Raw genomic sequence first — 20759 nt, forward strand, 5'->3', positions numbered from 1 at the left:
TTTTCTCTCATTCTCTTATTTTCTGATTTTCTTTAATGTTTCGACTTTTATATCTTTACCTTAAATAATATTTCCTTAACGAGGCTTTAAATTAGCGCACTTGTTGCAACCAAAAATTCTTACCATTTCCTACACAATTTCCTATATTTTCTTTTATACTTAATTTCTCATCATTACTTTGATTCTCTCATTTAAAGAAGAAAAAAAAAATCATTTTTAAATAAAAAAGAACAAATTGTATAGAAAATTTTTCATATTATGCAAAAAAAAAAACCAAGGAAATAATTGTGTTAGTGTAAGTATGAAATATAACGAGAAAATAATGGTATAAAATATGTACAAAGTATATTTTACCCATTAAAATAATATGAGAGAGGAATAAAAAGACCAAAATATGTCTAGAGATGCTAACAACCATATTATTTATAAAACACAAGTCTGCGGATAAGGAAAAATACCAAAAGAGGAAGAGAAAGAGGAAGGGAGAGAGGCAAAATTATATGAAAGTTTACATACCATAATAATTGAACTTAATGGAGATTACATGCTCATGTAATTAAATAGGTCAGTAAAAAAGTTGAAAGAAAATGGAAAATATGGAAGAAAATGTGAGAGAAGTGTTTGTTTTAAATTCTTCAATTTTTTTTTTTTCGTACCATAAAATTTTCTTTGGTTAGTATTTGAAAATGGTGTGGTAGGTCTAAGTTTGAAAAGCAAATACATATAAAAATATGAGTGTGTAATATTATAAAAGTCTCCTCAAAAAATAATTAAAGCATTATGCATTACAATTATTCCATTTCTAAGTGAATTTACATAATAATATAAGAAAGATTGTACAATTATATCACAATTACATGACCCTTAATTCATATAGGTAGGTACATTGTTTAAAATTGTACTTATAAAAATAATATAGTGAGTGTGTTCAGAAAAGAATTTAAAAAATATAGTTAGTGTTGGAATTTTTGGTGACTCTGTTCAGATATTAGCGACATTAACGGCACCTATTGGAATTTTATTAAAGAAAACACAGAGACGAGAGTTTAAAATTAATAATATCGCAGAAAGAAAATGTGAAATTTAGGAAAGAAATTAATTAAATGAGCAGTTTAATTAAGTATTACGTAATATAAGAAAATTCATTTTATACTATAGAAAGAATACCAAAGCAATAACCATATGAAAACATAATTGTTCATAAAAATAAAATTATAATAAAAAATTGCATACTTTTAGGGAATAATTAAGTACGTTTAGATTGTTAAAATTTTATTTCTATGAAATTTTCTGTATTGTTAGCAACATTATTTATAATTAATTTAGTTAAGAGCTGCTTTTAATTTATTATTTATTTTAGCATTAACACAGAAATGATTAAAATATGTTGGAAAACCTTTGGAAATAGGAAAATATTGTTATTAAAATTCTATTTATAAAAAATTATTAAAAAACTTAAATAAAATCCTTTCAGTGCCTTTCGATTTCAAGGTTCCATAATATACCGAGGGTTTATCGTTAACACTTATTCGAATTTGAATTTCCAATTTTCTGACCCTTCAACAAAATCTCCATGTATTAAATTCAGAATAGTTTTTGTTTTTGCAATAGAATTTTCAATTTCAACGTTATACATAATAAAAATTACCTTGAATTCCCAACTTCTTTAATGCTTTAATTATATTTTCTAATAAGTTTTACGTACTTACATAATATTATTTATTATAAGTATGTATATACGAGTATTTACAGGAATTTGTAAAATAATAAACTATTCAAAAATGAAAACAATTTTAATCAGCTTAATTAATTTTAAAACTAAAAAAAAAAATAATAAAATAAATTTTTCATTGTAATTTTGTTAAGTAAATGAAAAATATTATTTTAGTATTTTCCAAAACATTTAATTAAATTAAAGGTCAAAAAAATTTTTAATTTAAATAGAGTAATTTTAGTAATAATGTAAAAATTTTGTTATTAAATTTTAATTTTTATTAATTGTTGTATGCATGTATGTACGTTTATGTTCGTATTTGACTGTTAAGTAGCATAACACTTCATTTTGAATCGGCATTTTGAGCCAAAAACTAAAACGGAAGAAAATATGGTGACAAAATGAAAATATTGGTTTATACCCACAATTTTAAGAGAGTTACCGTTTGGAAGAAAAACTCTTGCATTTAGAACATAAGAGAAGAAGTTTTCAAAGGTAATTTAATAACGCCTAACACTTTGCATGTTTGTGAAACGGCATCTATTTTAATTTCCGAATTTTTAAAGATTTTTAAAGACTGGAACCAAATAAATTTTATAATTTCTCAAGGCTTTTCAAATTTGAAGCTACTATGAAATGCTTTCCTTTTTTTTCTTTCACAAGCGTGAGTACATCATTTTTTTTGGCTTTGCTATGAAAATTTTAATTTTGCCGAAGGCCTTTGTATATTGTCGAAAAGCGGAATAATTTTGGGGACATTTCGAGTTTTCTCATCATGATTTTTTTTTTCTCTTATTGAATATCTTTGCTAATACTACACTTATTCTTGTCCAAGTTCTTATATTTAAATAAATTCAATATTTAACATTATTATATTAAAAAGGGTGTTGAATATTATGATTGTCGATTGTAATTTAGGGCACAACTGTATGATTAAGAATATTGAAATTCCTTTCGCAGATTGTAGTTTGGGGCACAACAAAACTGCTTTAAAAATTTTTATTTAATTAAGGAATTTGCCTCCTTTTTCTCTGAAAATATAAGACTTACCTTAATGTAATTTTTTGTATGAATTTTTTTTTCGCTTGAAGTACACAATATTATGCAACCTTGTTAGATTCCAAAACAATTTTATCAGTACATTTGAAATTTTATGGTAAATTTTTTTTATAATGAAGAATTTTTCATATCAGAAAATTTTTCAAACACTTAAAAACTTCCTTTTTCCTCTTAAAAAACAAATAATCTAAACATTTTCTAAATTCTCTAAATTTTCTGAAAATGCTTTTCAATTTTTATTTGTTCAAATTCTCTATTTTTAATCAATTTTTTTTTTACATAGACGTCATTCACTTGCAACACGATACATATTTAATGTATGCCATCTACAAATCAATCTGTCAACTATAATTTACTTGTGCCCCGATATGCACAAAAATAATTCACTTGAAATGGTTTTGTGTTTTTTTTTCTGTACTTCAGCGTTTATTTTGTATGTTTGGGTTACTAAACCAGAGTATTTTCTTTAGGGGTACATAAACTATGAAAATGCTTATAAAATCAAACTTTTCAATACTAAAAGCCATACACCGTACACACCATAATATTTGAATGGTTTTTGTGTACATTCAAATTAAAAATGTGTTTTTTTTTGTGCCTTTTTTCCCTCATCCATTATTTTGGTGTGAAAATTTAGGTGTAAAAGGACTAAAATGAAAACAATTACACAATAAAAACTGAAAGAGAAACAAAAGGAAAAAAAAAAGAAAAAAATTAAGAGAAAAACCATTGAAAATATGCTTTTGAATTTGGTTAGCCGCTAGCATAATAAACCAACAGTTATTTTTGTATACTTTGTTTTTTTATTTTTTCATTAAAATGTCGTAAAATACTGAAAAATTTTGTTTTTGTTTTCCATCTTTGTACTTTTACTAAATAATATGTGTATGTGTTTAGGTGGTGAATAATTTATCCGAATAATAAAACTGCACAAGAGGAAAAACAAATCAAAAAATGGAAAATAATAAAGAATTTTTTTTAAACCTCAAATGGTGTGATGGTTTTCCACGACATTTACGATAAAATATTCTGAATCGAATCTATATAGAACAAATTCGCTACAGCCATTAGCCAATATTTTTATTTTATGAAATTTTCCAATTCAAATTCTAAAGTGTTCCAAATAAAAAGACGATACTTGCTTGAATAAATGAAAAAAGTTAAAAATGAGCTAGAAAAGCAGTTGGAAGTGAATAAATTTACGATAAAACCTTTTACAACTTTATTTTTATCAAAGAATAAGGCATTGTATTGATTTACAAAATTTCGCCCCGAAAAGTATGCAATTTTTTCTTACATAATTTGTACAGATTCATTACAAGAATATAGCTCGCAATTTTTAAAGTTAAATTTATTCTTAAATTTGGCAGGCAATTCTTTTAAATTAAGAAATTTTTTTAAAAATATTCTATATGAATACTTAATTACCGCTAATTTTTTTAAAACCAGTAAATTTTATAGTTATGTATTTCAATTACTTTAAAATTTTTCATCGAAAGTGTTCTAGATTGTTATTAATATAACGAATAAATTTTGCTAGAATATACGATTAACATACTAAGACACGTAATTTTTAGAAATTTCACACAATACCATCGTTCATCCACTATCTCCTTAAGGTATTTTAATAAAATTTCGGTGCTATTTTGGCAAATAAAGAAAAATCGTAAAATAGAGTCGAACCTTGTGATATTATTTCTTGTTGAGTTGAGTAACATAGAATAGAAAGAAAAATATTAAAATTTTGATTGAATTGAAATTAGTATTATCTGTAGGATGATACTAAGTGGTCAAGAAATTTAAATTTTGACAACACGGCATTTTATTATGAAAATTTCAATGAATATATGAAATTCTAGTCCAGCATTAATGATTGACATAGAAGGTTAAAACGTGGCTGAAATAAATTTCGTAATTTTAGTTCATAATTCTATTTTAATTTTAATATAAATTTCAAATTTCAATTGAATTTGACAAATTTCTACAAAAAAATCAAAAATTTGATTTACAATTAAATTCTAAATGAATTTGAATATTTTGAGTATGAACATTTCTTTTTTTATATTTACATTTTTTGTACATATAAATAATTCATAACAAAATGTACATATGAAAATATTTTCATTATAATTTAATTTAGCATGCCTTCATATTCTTTATTTTATAAAATTAAAATACAAAAAAAAAAAAAAGTCGAAACAAAAATGCAAAAAAAAAAAAAATTAAACAAAATAATCAAATAAAGGTCTAAAATTTATACGTGAACAAATTTTATAAAAGAAAATCACAATTTACTCACCTTATATGTTCCTAGATGTTCAACAACACAAGGCAAATTGGCATCTCGACCCACAGCAACTGTAACATTTGGTATTGGTTGAGCGAATCTTGGTTCGTCCATCATTACTGAAACGTGAATGAAATTTTTTATTAATAGAAAAATACAAAAAAAAAATATCAGAATAGAAAAAGGAAGAAGAGGAACTTACAAAGAAAGTAAGAAAGAAAAATAAATTGGAAGAAGAGAGAATGGGAAGGAGAGAATAAAAGAAGATGAAAAAATTTTGTTACTTTTTAACGCTCTTTTATCCAAAAAAATACAAAAATTTCGATGTCCTTTTCTGGTTTTTTTTTTTTTTGAAAAAATTCACTTTATTTAATTTTTGTTCTCATGTTTTTAATATTAGTTATGTGTGTTGTTTCTTCCATTTAAGCATAATTGAATATTACAACAATATATTTTCGTTTCATTAATTTAAAGTTAAAGGGAAAGTATAACAAGAATTTTTTTTTTCAAAGAATTCAATATTTTTTTCCATCTATCATCTTCCTTCCACACAAATACATTTTCTTCTTCTTCTTCTTTTACAATAGACTAAGTTTTCGTTCAAATTTCGAGTTTTAGGGGGGGGGGGGGGGAGACTTGAAGAAAATTTTTAAAATATTTTTTCTGCCATCCTATATTCCATAAATAGAGGAAAAAGAAAGAATATCAGAAAGAAAAGAAGTGATGGTGATGTAAAGAAGAAAAACAAAAAGAACGAAAAATTATTTATAGGGGTTGAAGGACTATGAAAGTCTGGAATCATTCAAAATAATAAAGAAAATAGAAAATAATATTGAAAAGTGGAAAAATAGAAAAATGAAGAGCATTTCATGGTCAGTTTTATGTGGGAAAATATTCTTGTTTTTTTTTTTTTAATTTGAATTTGAATTAAATGGAAAAATTTTCCGCATGTTTTTTAAGACTCATGTTTTTTTTTTTCTTGTTCTAATTTTATTGGTTTCCTTTTGGTTTTTAATTTTCTTGTGTGTTTTTTTTTTTGCCTAAATTTGAATTTCTAAAAGAAAAGTTTAATTTGTTTTTAGACAATTTTTTTTTTTTTTATTTAAAATTATTTTCAAAGCATTTTTTGTTTTTTATAAAAGATAAATAAAAAATGAAAATAAAGTTATAAAATTGCGTGGAATACATTTAATAAACTCAACATCTTGTTAATTTATTAATATATTTTGGGTTGCCAGCACTTTGGATATGAAAATAATTTTATTAACAAGTTTTATTCAGAGAAAAATTTTAATTTGTGCAGCGATATATGTGAGTTGAATGAATTGCCTGATGATGAATAATTTTAGAGACTATGCTGGGAGACTATGCAATTGGTATAAAGTTTGATAATTATAACATTTATATGATAAAAGTTTAAGCTGGTTACTTAAAGCAAGTACTCAATGAAAATAATTTGAATTTGCTTCTAAATATCGAGTTTTCGTTATATTTTGTGCAAAGTCAGTTTTCATGGCCGTTGACATTTATCCTAAACAATTAATAACAATATTGTAGATACCCAATGTTCCCATTTTCCTATCTATATCACATTTATCATAATATTACACGTCTTTTTTTTAATCAAACCACTATTTTTCCTTAAATACCCTCTAAATAAGTAATTACCCTCTAGAGAGTAAATACTTTTATAACATTTAATATCGCTCTCGACGTGTAATTACTACTCTAAAGTGTTATTGTTCTATTATAGTCGAAAAAAAGTAATTACCCACAGTGTGGGTAATTACCCACACAACATATTAACTAGTAAAATTTTAATACAATATGAATGTTGTAAAACGGTGTAGCTATTATAGTTTTGCAACAATTCAACTTTAATATAACATTTAATATTTTGAAATTATAGTTGATTACCGCATTCTGGATATTAGGCTTTTATGGTAATAAAAGAAGAAACTATTCTTCTTGAGTATCGTGTGCAAAACCGAGTAGAAAATAGCGCATTTGAAATACAACTTCTTTAAATAATAATGACATGATGGTAACCTTTAATAATTACTTTGAAAATTTTCATATTGCTTTTCATTTTATTTTTGTATTTGTTTTGGTAACTTGAAGCTCTTTTTTGTGTCATAATTTTAATGAATTACTAATGAAGTTATGAGAATAATGATAAATTTTTTTTCTATTTTTCTTTTCACATACTTTTATTTAATGTTTTCTTTATATTTTTTCATCATTATGCATATTAATAATTTTTTTTTTTGTGTTTTGAATAAGTATGAACAAAATTAATAATTTTTCTCTTTATTCTATAAAAATGAAAATTACTTAGTGTCAAAAAATTTATGACTTTTAAAGCTAATTAAATTTTTACAATTTCTTAATTTAAAAAGAGAAATTTTGTAGGGTAGAGAGTGAGAATGGGAGAAAGAGAATAATTTTATTTTAAAAAGAAAAACGTGTTAAATATAATAAATTGGTTTTCGCCCTTAATTTTAATACAAATTTAATATTAAGCAATTGTGTGTATGTTTTTATAATATTGTCTTTTATTGAAATTTAAAATTTGATGACCCCATGAGGTTTTTTGAAAAATTGTGTAGCTGTAATCCGAAAATGAAATATTTTCGTTACATATGCAAAATTTTGGTATAGCAATGCAGTGAAGCTCTTATAGAACGAAATCTCCTTAAATATCTATATAAGAAATCGTTCGTATTAAAATGTTAAAGAAATCTTGTGTTAAAGAGATTAAAATACAAATAGAAGCAAACAAATTTCATTATAAAAGTTAAGCGAAACATACTATAAGAGATTTTCCTGTAAGAGAAGTTTATCTTATAATATTTGCCAAATTGGAAGCAGATTTAAGGGTATTATTTCTGATTTTAATGTAATGAATTGAAAATATAGAGAAATATTAGATATTTAAGCATTTTTTTCGTATAAGATAGCCTTTAACATCTCTTCTGTATAAGACACAGAAGTCTTAATCAAAATTTAGTCATATGACAGAATTTTTGCTTCATAATATAAGAATTTAAGACTTGTCTCTAAGTTCCTACAAAACTTAATTACAATTTAACAATTTCAATGTCAATGAACTTTCTTTTTCCATTTCCATTAAAAATTTAAAAATTTATTTTAAGAATTACGCTGTTCTATAATTTCAATGTTTGCCAACACTTTAATTTTTAAATTAAATGTATAAAAGAAAAATTATTTTGCCATTTTCACCTTTAAATAATAACATTGAAAAAATAATAATATTTTTATTTTTTTCTTAATTTTATGCCATGCCACACGTCGTTAATAATATTTTATAAATATATAACAAAATTACATTTATATCCTTAACAAAACCCTTTAAAATTTTAGTTTGTGAAAAATTTTCTTTATTTTAATAAAATTTTGTTCAAAAAGAAAAATTATATCACTATCATCACCTTCTTAAAATAATTTTCATAATTTTCTGTATCGTAAAACAAAGACTACATCATCATCATCGTCGTCGTCACCTCACCAGCAACACTATCATCACCATAATTTCAATTGCATATGCAAACCAAAACCAAAATATTCTTCTCTGAATAAAAATTCAAAAATATTCAAAAACAAAAAATCAAAAATGCCCCCTAAAATAATAATGCTCATTACTATATGCACATGCACATACATATACGCTTACGAATCTCTACTATATGCCTTACTGTTATACAGTAATGTAAATAAAGAAAATATCCTTGATGCTAGGCAGTAGCAATAATATTCACCAGTTTCCACAGTTCACCATTACATTAATAATTTAATATTACCATATTTATATGTTTACTCGTTTGTATGTGTATACAATTTGTAAAAATGAAATCAAAAAAAAAAATTTTTTTTTATACTTAAATTATTTGTGGTATTTCGGCAAAGTATTCCCAATTTAGAAATTTGTTTTAATTCTTTAGATTTTTAGAATTTTCTTTAAAATGAAAATTTTGTTCTATATACCAAAAAAAAAAACAGAAAAAAACAGAAAAGTGGTGGAGGTAGGCAAGTAATAAACGCTACCAAACCAAACAAAACCAAACAAAACCAAGCCAAACTGAAAGGGTGAAAGAAATTTTATTTATTTATTTATTTTTATTTTGTTGTATTCAAAATTGCTATAAAAATTTCCCAGATGATCCTTTGTGCTGATGCAAAAGAGCAAAAATTTCAAAAAAAAACAATTTCATATTTACATTTTTGTACACAAGTGTTAATTTATAAACATTCACTTTCTCAATTATTCTACTTTCTTACTTCCCTTTCTTTTTTTCTCTTCCTGCATTGATTCACCACATAATAAAAATACTTTAACCTTGTACTGTAAATATTTCAATGGGTGTGTATGTATTTAGCTAGCTGTACAATACAGCCATTTTTTATTGATTTAAATTAAAATTACAATAATGTTAAAAATTGCATATTTATAGGGGTTGCAAATAAATTTTCTTTATGAATTTTAACAATACCGAAAACTTTTTGAGCAATACTAATGTACTACAAATATAAATGGCGATTGATTGAAGTAATATTCATAATTTATGCTTACAACTGAAATTAATCTGATACTAGGAACAGTACCCATCTGATACTAGGAACAGATTATATGGACAATTTTAGATATTTATTCTTGACATATGGCAAATCAGTAGAAATTTACACTGGGCATTGATATTGTACATTCTGGAAGATCATAGACACTTAAATAAATAGAATTTAAGGACCGGACGCAATAAATTGAAAAGAAAGAGCCATAAACTGAAACGGAATGGTAATGACGTACTATGAGTCACAATATTTTTAAGTGACTGTATTTTTAGAAAAAAATTTGCTATCACTAAAATATTTTTCAAAAAACGAATAAGTTAAAATATAAAATCAACTTTTTTTTTTGATAAACCCTCAAAGGTTATTAAAAGTTTAATTACTCTAGACGTTAAACTCGTGATATTCTTATTGGTTAATTATATACACACACGTTTACATTCATATAATTATTATGACTAAATTTTGCAACCCCTAACCCTAATTTATGTACTTTATAATATTTAAGAGAAAATTTATAATTATTATTGTATGTATGTATATGCTTGTATTACTGTCAGCTTGCGACTTTCATTATATCCTTAAACGCTTGCAAATTAATTATATATGGCATAAAAGATATTTAGAATTAATATATGTATATATGTGGGTACATAAGTATATGTGGTGGTATCTTTATGATGTACGTATATTATTATAATTATGAGAATGTTGAAAACCTTCCACCCTTATTTCTCTCTTTCCTCTCTCTACCGCTCTCGCTATCTCTCCTTTTCTTTAATGTAAAATTACAGATTAACTAGGGTGTAAACGATTATATTTTATTTGTATGTATATTATAATGTGCAGTGGTTAAATATTGTAGGGATATATGGGTACGTTTGTAGGTATAACAGTAAGGCAGGATAATGTTAATTCTTTTAAGCATGTTAACAAATTTGTTACTAAGTTAGAGAATTACAAAATTATTATTATTTTTATTTTAATTTTATTTTATTTAATTTTTTTTTATTCTTTTGTTCTTTTCTCAACCTTATATCCTTTTTTACCGATAGCATTACATAAAGTAAGGGAGATGATGTGATAGTATCGAATTTTGCATGTTGATTTTTTGGCGGAAGTTTATTTTTGAGTATAATTTAACAATGTCTTGGATTGTCCTTACTTGTGTGAATATTCCCACTTCCCGCCTCGATAATTTTCCACTATTCTTTCCCACTCTCAAAATTGTCACTTTATGTCGCCATCTCGACAACGACATGTAGTGTAAGTAACTAAAAAATCACTTCCATTGACGCGAATGGACAAGCTATCATAAATTCAATAATGCATATGCATGTTAGTTATATCAAGTGTTACCCTTCTCCAATTCAATATCCAATACGGCAGGAGTGACGCCATCATTTATGGTATATAACGATCTAATAACCAGGCTTTGCACACTATGAGTATCGGTTAGGTTTTTTCATTATCGCTTTCTCATCTCTTCCGTAAAGACACTTGCTATGAAGACCACACCTTCTGATATTTCATCTGTGTTTTCCATTGTAATTTCGACCTTTAAAATGAATCTCAACTGAGAGCCAAGTTTTTATTTCTCTATTTATGTTGACTAAAAGTTTACTCGCGTGTTTCAAATGTGAAATTAAGCAGTTAAACAATATCTTCATCACCTTCTGCATTTCCATTCGCCAAACCAAAAAATAACACTTTGTAGTCGACAATGTACCGATCACATCATATTTTTATTTTAAATTTTATTTCCTCTAGCGAGCTGTTCATTACGATTTATATGCGATACCTACGTATGTCTACAGACAGTGGTTTTGAATTTTAAACAACTTGTTGATTATTAATAATTTTTTCTTTGACATTAAATTGAATTGAATTAAAACAAAAACAAAAAATATAAGAATAAAATGGAAATTTTTTTATTTATTTGAAATTTAAAATTTTTTTTTCTTTAATGATTTAATTAAGTTGTTCATTTTAAATTAAGAAATATAAAATTGCGTAAATTTAGGTGCATCAATCAATATTAGAATTAATTGAGAAGAGAAAGATTTGACTTATGTTTGTTTATTTATTAAGTATTTAAACAGAGTTTACACTAAATTTTAAAAAATTGGTTACCAATTTAAAAATTTCATTAGTTTTCAGCAAATTGTTAATGTTGAATATTGTTTAATATTTTATTAGATTCAAATATCAGCTGGAATCCGCGATAATACTAGATGACAGTGTAAGTATTTTAAAGAAATATTTATAGCATTGTAACAATTGTAAATTAAAAGTACTCTCTACTCTGACCACACGTTTTTGTTTTCGTTTGTATGTCGGACTGGTGATATGCTCTCTTTCTCTCTCTGCTACCAGTCTGCTATGTAACTTATTAAAACACCAATGAATCACTTACTGTATGAAACGAGAGTAATACACAAAGATTAATGGAATCTATGGAAAATTTAAATTTTTTGTGCACTTATTTTACAGAAAATATTAAAGCCTAATTCAATTTAAAATTTCAAATTTTTATTTTCAATCGAATTTTCTAACTTAACAAAATAAAATAGAAAAAAAAAATAGAATCAAAATAATTGGAAATATAAGCATCCCTTTTTGCTGGTTTGTTATTTATCCAAATAGTTAAATAAAATTTGAATTAAAAAAAAAAACAAGAAGAAAATAGAGGAAGGAGAAAATATTAATATCCTTCAACATTTAATACAAGATGTTCCCGATTTGGCTCTTTTTGAAAGCAGTATATCGGATCATTAATTGAAACTTATTGAAATAGGAGAAAAAGAGATTCTGTTTTATTGCTGATTAAATTATGTATAAGAAAAAAGTCGACTCTATTCTAATAGAATAGAATACAATCGGGGCTTTGCAGCAAAACGACGACTCACAGTATAAAATTCGAAAATATTAAGATATTCCAATTCATTCCATAATCATTTCGGTAATCTTAATTATAGTTTATATGATATAAATTTGATGATTTAAATTTTCATTACCACCATTATTGACCATGCTTACACAAAATGTAAATAGAATTGAATCCTTTTGTTATAGACAAAACCAATATAAATGAAACTTGTTGTGTTGTTTATTTGCTTTTCATAATAATATTCATATACACATATACATAGGCACAAATACCCACAAATAATATACATATATCACATTATAAACACCAAAAAACCTCAAAAAAGAAACTATTTAAAAGTCCATTTTTGAAAATTTATTCAAACTTTATTATCCTCTCCCCACCAAACGTCCTTTTTTTTTCTGTTCAAGTTTATTTTTATATTGCCAAAAAATTTCTATATTTTGCATATTTTTTTTTTCTTTTTTTTTTTATTACATATTACTTTCCGATTTTCATTCATTTATTATAATTTTTATAGGCTCCAACAGTGAGAAAACCAAAAAACGAAAATAAAAGTTAACTGTAAAATTTTTTTTTTTTGTTTTTTAATACGCGCTGCTACTCGAGTCTTTCTTTTTACATATATGAGCTTGTGTATCCTTTTTTTTTTATTATTATTGTTATTATTATTATTATTATTTTCATATTATACAGTTTTGTGAATAATAACTTAAAGGATACTATATATCCTTTTAACATATGGCTTTATTATCTTCATTCATCCGTATATTACAATTTTTTTATTTCCAATATTGTGTAACAACTGCCATTTTTCTATAGCCCTACATGTATGTTTCTCTATTTTTCCAAAATATTCTGAATTACATACATTTGTACATAATAATATGTAATATTGGATTGGATCGTTCATTTTCATATCATTTTATAATATTTTTATGTATAGGCTAAAAGAAATGATGGTTGAAGTAAATCTTGTGTAAAATAGTGATAGTAAACCTTTTGTATTTGCCAGTAATATTTTGAATTTATGAATTAAGATTCGATATGATATCAGAATTGCAATATAATTTTTTTTTATGTGAAAATTTTCTCAAATTCTAAACTAACATTTGTGACCACTTTTACAGACTGCAATGTCAAATGCTTATCGAAAAATTTAAAAATTTTATAATTATTTAGAAAATATTCGAAAAATACTATTCCACTACTATTATCATTACAAATATGCAAACCGTCAATTATATGAAAGACACTTTATTTTCAAAAATATTGCAAAATTTTCTGTGGTTTTTTTTATTAATTGCAAAATTTTTTATATATTTCTTATACCTAGTACATGAACCCTGCGTTTAGCCCATGATACATTAAAATGAATCAGATCAGGTTTGAAAATTTTCTATTCCATTATTTGTGATGTTTACTTGCATTCTTGTGATGTTTACTTGTGATGTATTTGGCCGAAAATTGGAGATAACCCCCGAGTGTTTGGTGAAAATTTTCAAAGAATTGTAATTTAAATGGTTATTAACTTCTAAAAATTTTCATATAGAATTGCTCTCTATTTTAAAATAATTATCCCATGTACTACCCTAAAATAATAACAGAATTATTATTCAATACGCACAAGCGATTTCTATACATTTGTAAAGTCTCATACACTTTGTACACAGCTTTGATAACTAATTAATTCCAAAGTAGACCTAAATATAGAATTAATTAATTGTGGAAAATACGAGTAATATTTAATACCTACAGAATCTGATTAATTCTCAAAATTATAGTGTCTCATTGCTCATTCTTCAAAGAAGGGAATCTCTCCTACAATGACAGATTTCTCATAATTAGAAATAGTATGAAAACAATTGGCATGGAAAATTCATTTTGTAATTTACATACAATCTACCTAAATCTTTACTTTTTTTTTAGAACAATAATAAAATGCAGAATGAGATCTTTGATTGAATTCTGCATCTCGATTTTGTCAATTGGAACGGAACTTCATTAGGATGTTAACAATTACTGACTACACGAAATCGTATATCATACGTATAACGATTTAAAAATATCGAACACGGATATAGAGGAAAAGGACAATAAAAACGGCAAAAAATATAAAAGATAGTATTAGAGAATTAAACGGGATTTTAGTAATATTAAAGGGGGAAGAGGCTACGGGTCAGAAAACAGAGAACAATCTCTAAAGTACCGTGTAATATGAATATAAAAGTCATTTTTTTTTTCTTTTCCTCATTGCTGTAGAAATTCATTGTATGTGTATAAAACTCAAAAGGGAAAACTTTTATAAATTATTTATCCAATTCAAATTTATTCGACAATCGCAATCCCAACAATTTTTTATTTTATTTTATTTTTTTTTTTGTTCCTATATAGAACATGGAATATTATGCCGTTCATATAATAAAGCGTGTGTGTCTGTTCTATTCTTTTAGTCCTATATGTAAATTCCTTATGATTCAGCACTTTTTTTTTCTCTTTTTTCATTATTTTTTATTTTATATTTTAAAATTTCTTATAATATAGAATATTCTTATAGTTTATACCTTAAATATATGTGTTTGTGTATGTATATAATTGCAATGAGACTAAATTTAAACTGGCTAGTATAAAGAGTTTTGTTTTGGGGAGGCTAATATACATTCGAATATTATACTGCTATATTATGTGAGTATAAAAGTTAAAACGAGAATCAAACGAACCATTCAATAGACCAGTTTCATGTATCTACATATGTATGTATGTACGTGGGTATTGAGATTTAAAATAACCAAAGCGAAAAAATAAAAACTATGAAACTTTTTCCGTAGACCATGAAAACAAACAAAAAAAACTCATAAAATTGAAATAGTTAGAATATGGAATGAAAATATACTGAGAGTATATTGATAAAAAGGACATGCAATGAAAAATTGGGGACAAAATCGAATTCACATTACAAGATAATATGTAAGTATGTTCAACAGTTTTTTCGTTGGTTTGTTTTTAGCACTTTTCCCAAAAATTTTTTGAAAAAAGTGCTTATTAGTTTCACTCTGTCCGTCCGTCCGTCCGTCCGTCCGTCCGTCCGTCCGTCCGTCCGTCCGTCCGTCCGTGGACACTATTTTTGTTTACAAAACTTCTACACCCTTTAAGATAGAAAGCTTAAATTTCATACGTACATAGATCTTTACTAGAAACTTATTTTCGTGGAACAAAATTTTTACCTATCTCCCCCCCTTTAGAAGTTATACCCCCCCAAAACCCTAAAAATGCCATTCTTTAACTATTTAGTGCAATGAAACCATAAGGATTTTTCAAATTTTGCAAACGCAGAAAGGCAGTGGCTTACTTCCCCTAGCGGGGTATACTAAAGGTTAACTTTAGAAAAACAAAATGGCCGCTCAAATTTACCGTTATCTAAAGTCCGTTTTTTCCAAATTTTTGATGTCGTTTATTTTCTAGACCCCAGCCTGTAGAAGCTTGAAATTTTATGGGCTTTTAGACATTAACAAATAGTTCATTTCGTTAGAAGAAATTTTTTTCCATCTCCTTCCCCTCTCAAGTTATGGCCTCTTGAAATTTGTAAAATTTGAATTTTTGACACCTTATATTTCCGAAACCGCAAGCTTTTTCAAATTTCTATAAACATAAAAAGCTAACGGTAAATTCCATGAAATTAAAAAATATAATTATTTTTCTTAACTCACATAATTAAACCTTAAAATCGAGCATTATGTTAACCCCTTTTTATATTAATTTTTGCTTTATTTCAAAGACTGCATATATGCGTCATCCTAAATATATGCAATTCTAGAAATAGTTTTGTATATGAATGAAAATAATTTTAATAGTTTGATAGGTATACATAGACTGTATTTAAAAGCAGAATTTTCACTTGTTAAAGGGAAAAGTGCTACAATACAAACCATTGGCTTGACCCAACTTTATTCTTCTTAGTCTTTATAAATTGCTTTGATTTTATTTTCAGAATAATTTTGTTTCAGAACCATTCAAAAAGAGTGTATAAAATTTTAGCACTTCTTTTATCATTTTTAAAGTTTGTCCTTTGTAAATATACTCGTATATTTGTGTATATGTACCATATAGGTATCATATATTGGAGGGCGAAGAATATTATATTTTATATAGTTTTAAAGAAAATTTTTCAAGTACATTATTTTTCTCAGTGTATTTTCTTGATTCAATACTGGTAAAGATTGTTGCTTTAATAATCGAATAAATTCCTAATAATTTCGTAACATTTTGTAATTTAATTATTTATTTAATTAATTTTTAAATTTTGAATATTTAATTTTTGGAATAAAATTTTCCAATTGAATTTAGAATAATTTCCTGAATTAATAATTTTTTTTAAATATATTGAAGTATTGCGGCCACTGTCTTTTGAATAGAATGGTTATTTTAAAGCAGAATGAATACTGAGGGATTGAAAGTTTATAAAGGACATTTTGATAAACCTATCAGACAAGAAATAATAGTTGATTATTATAAAAATTGTTCATTTTGAATTCAATATTTGGTACATTTTCTTCTGTTACTACTTTACTCTCTATAGAAGCATAGAACTTTTGCAAAATTTCTTCAACAAATGTTTGTTTAGAGGCAATTCGTTTTATTTCTGCCCATGTCATGTTTGTTGTGGTGATTTCTTTCTTTATTGTTCTTTGCTACGTATTCTATGATCGTCCAACGGTTCTCCTTCCTGACGGGTTCCACTCCAATGTAAAGCAGATACAATTGCTTCAGGTGGCTGCTTTAATGTGTGGTCAATCCTTCCCTCTTTTTTTGTTTCTAATTTCTCATTTATTACGTGTTATCTAATTATTTTTACTTGAATATTTTCTTCAGGCATTTGAGAGCATATTATATTTCTTAAAAACCCTTAACCGATGAAAGAGAATTGATTAAAAATTCTCATTTAAACAAGCACATCATAGACCTAGAATTCACAAAATTTTCAAATCAAAATTTAAACACTATTGTCCTTTTAAAAAATAGCTTTTTAGCAATTTTCTTTATGCCTACTTAAAAATATTAAGTGTTTATGTTTAATTTACCATTATAAATAAATTATTTAAAATATTTTTACGGGTTTTTAGACAATCATTATGAAAAATCACAAAAATTTAAAAATTTTCACTTTAAATCATTATTTTTGTTTTGCTTTTTTTTTTTTTCTCTCTCTCCACTTTATTATCCTTAAATATATAAACATAATATTTACATGCTTTACAACGTTTTATGAATAAAATATTTTTTTCTTTTATATATAAGCTTATTTCCTAAGGTTAACACGCTATATTAAGATCTCATTGCTTTGTTAAAATTCATACATACTTATACAGGGTGTTTCGAAAAAATACCCTGTTAAGGTATGTAAGAATAATGCCTGAAATTATTTTGTACTTGCTAAATACCTTCAGTTATAATTCTTTAATCAATTTCCAAAAAAATTTTGGAAATACTCGTTTTCGAGCTACAGCCTGTTTTAAAAATAAGCTATCAGATTTTTCTTGAATATAAATAAATGCTTATAGCTTCGGAACTATCTATCATAGTGTAACTATTGGACGCTCGTTTTACAGGCAATTTATTGCTCTTCATTTTCAGACTTGTAGCCAATTTTATCTCGACTATAGTTTTCGAGATAGAGCTCGAAAAATTCAGAAATTTTATTTTTTTTGTTGAAATTTTTTTTAAAAAACTTGAAATTTTGTATTATTTTTTTTTCAATCTGATACAATGAAATCCTTAAGTGAAATCATAATAACACCTTCTTCTATCTCTCATTGTCAATAAAACGTGTTAAATGTGTTTAGAAAACATGCGAGGAATGCATATTTCTAGCACATATTTGTATTAACCCTGTATATTATATACGTATATCCTTTTTGTACTCATTGTTATTATTTATTTTTATTATAATATTTAACAAGCTTATAAAATATAATAAAATATTAAAATGTGTATAGGTACATATTATTGTATAAATAATATAATAATATACAAGGATATCTTATAGCAGCTATTCAATATTTTTACTCTCTATTATTATGGTGTAGGACTATATGAAATTTTCTATTCTTATCCATATCTATATTAATGTAAGTAGGTATTCTATTAATAATAATAATAAGAATATAAAAATGGATTTGTATTTTTATTTGAATACCAAATATGGGCTACACATTTATTATTAAGGAATGAAGTATTTTCCAGAAAAAAAAAAACCTTTAACCAAGATTTTTTGAATAGTTAAAAAAAATAGCAATAACAATACACAAAACAATTGTAATAATTTCCCAAAAGAGTATAAAATAAATAAATGAAAAACATTAGGGAAGAAATGAGAGACCGATTTTTGGGAAGAGTAATTTATATACATAAATATACGAATCGGATAAATATATCCTTAAAGACCTTGAATCCTTGATTTTTCTTATGTTATTTTGTTAATGTTCAATTTAACGAAAAATTTTTTTCTTATTTGGTCCTCTGCTTCTTTTTTAGTTAAAGAATTTCCACTTTGGAATTTTATCGGAAAATTTTTATTTTTCTTTCTTAAATGAAGAAGATTTTCCATATTATTATACAATTTTATTGATGATGCCTCATACATTATAAAAGTGGTAAAAAAAAAAAATAAGGAAAAATAAAAAGGATATTTTAAAGGAGTAAATAATATAAAGAATATTTTATTGAATAAATATTACTCAAAATGGAGTATAATCAGCATGGTTATGTGTTGCAAGCAATTTTTTATAAAGTGGTATACAGTGCATGACAAAAGATTTGAGGCATTCCTAGATTGAATTTTCAAAAAAAAATTTCGATTAAAAAGTAGAAAAGTATTATTTCGAATTATTGTTTTGAGTCTGCTGAAATCATACGCCGATTTTCTTACAATCTGAAACACGATAACGATTTCCAAAGATTTCAAATTTAGTCCGACAAATATTGTAACTACAATTAAAATTCCTATTATAGTTTTCCTACAAAATTTTAATATATTAAAAATTATTTCAAATTACCAATTTCCGAGACCGATAACTTGGCCTCTTGTAAACAATACGTTCTAGACTCTAAAAATTCTGCTATACAATTTCGTCCTTATACTACGATTTTGGAATCTGCTTCAAGATTTAAATCCAATTTCGATTGTCGAATTTTTAATAAATTCCTCGAATTTCAGTTTTTCGTTTTCACAAATTTTCCTTGCCATAACTTATAATTTTTTGACTAATTGTGTATTTTATATTATAAAATTTTGTTGAAAATTTAGAATCTGATTACGTATAACACTTATATGAAGTGAAATATCTTAACAAATCCTCACATATTGAAAATATTGAAGAAAATAATGGAGGGAAAATTTCTATTGAAAAAATTCGAATTTTTTTTTTTCCTTTTCATCTATTAATTCGGCAATGTTATAAATTTAAGGAAATTTTCTTTTCAATTCCGTTCTTAATACACACTCACACACATTATTTAATACTCTATACTCATGAACAAAAATTCACCAAAAATATGAACCGGAACATATTGGAAATTATATAGAGAACAACAAAAAAAAAAAAAGAGTGATGGATCGTTTTCGAAACATATGGTTTTGTAATATAAAATTGAAATGATGATAGTAAAAAACTGTTATGGGAAGTGAATAGTTGAAGAATTGAAAAAAAAAAAATAAAATCATACGGAAAAGAAGTTAAAGAATTTTCGGAAAGAAAATTTAGTGAAAATTTAGTGAATAAACAAAGTGTTACACTGAGAGTTTGTAGTACGAGAAAGAATCCTATTATTATAACTAATAGTATAACCAAGGAAAAATTGCATATTTTTAGGGGTAGTTAAATATTATTTTTAAATTCTTATATTGGAGCAGAAACCGATAAATTTTAGAAGGCTTATACGTAAAAATTAAATATAGCGCTTCTGGTCTTAAATACAATGCTCATATTTTATTTGTAATTCGAAATTTGATTCGAAAATTTTCGCAAATTTCCACCAATTTATTAGCAAGAAATGATAACCTCAACTTTTTGAACGATTGTGAATGGTTTGCAATCAATTGCAATCAAACAACAATTTGGCCAATTAATTCGTATAATCATTGCTAATATGCTATGAGCTACGAATTTTCTAAATCGTTTTTGAATTCCAAAAAAAATATTGCGATTTTCGATAACAAAACTTCT

At 25.2% G+C, this 20759-nt stretch overlaps 1 protein-coding gene across 1 annotated transcript in view; it reads right to left on the reverse strand.

Moving 5' to 3' along the window:
• Nucleotides 1–20759, reverse strand: part of LOC129616428 (lachesin) — a 135608-nt gene that overhangs the window by 50740 nt on the left and 64109 nt on the right. The window contains exon 2 of the mRNA XM_055532054.1: nucleotides 5073–5179. Coding sequence (XP_055388029.1) covers nucleotides 5073–5179 — 107 coding nt within the window. The remainder of the gene's footprint in view (nucleotides 1–5072; nucleotides 5180–20759) is intronic.

This window comes from Condylostylus longicornis, unplaced genomic scaffold, assembly GCF_029603195.1.
Source record: "Condylostylus longicornis isolate FDR11 unplaced genomic scaffold, ASM2960319v2 ptg000203l, whole genome shotgun sequence".
In the NCBI taxonomy this organism is placed as follows: domain Eukaryota; kingdom Metazoa; phylum Arthropoda; class Insecta; order Diptera; family Dolichopodidae; genus Condylostylus; species Condylostylus longicornis.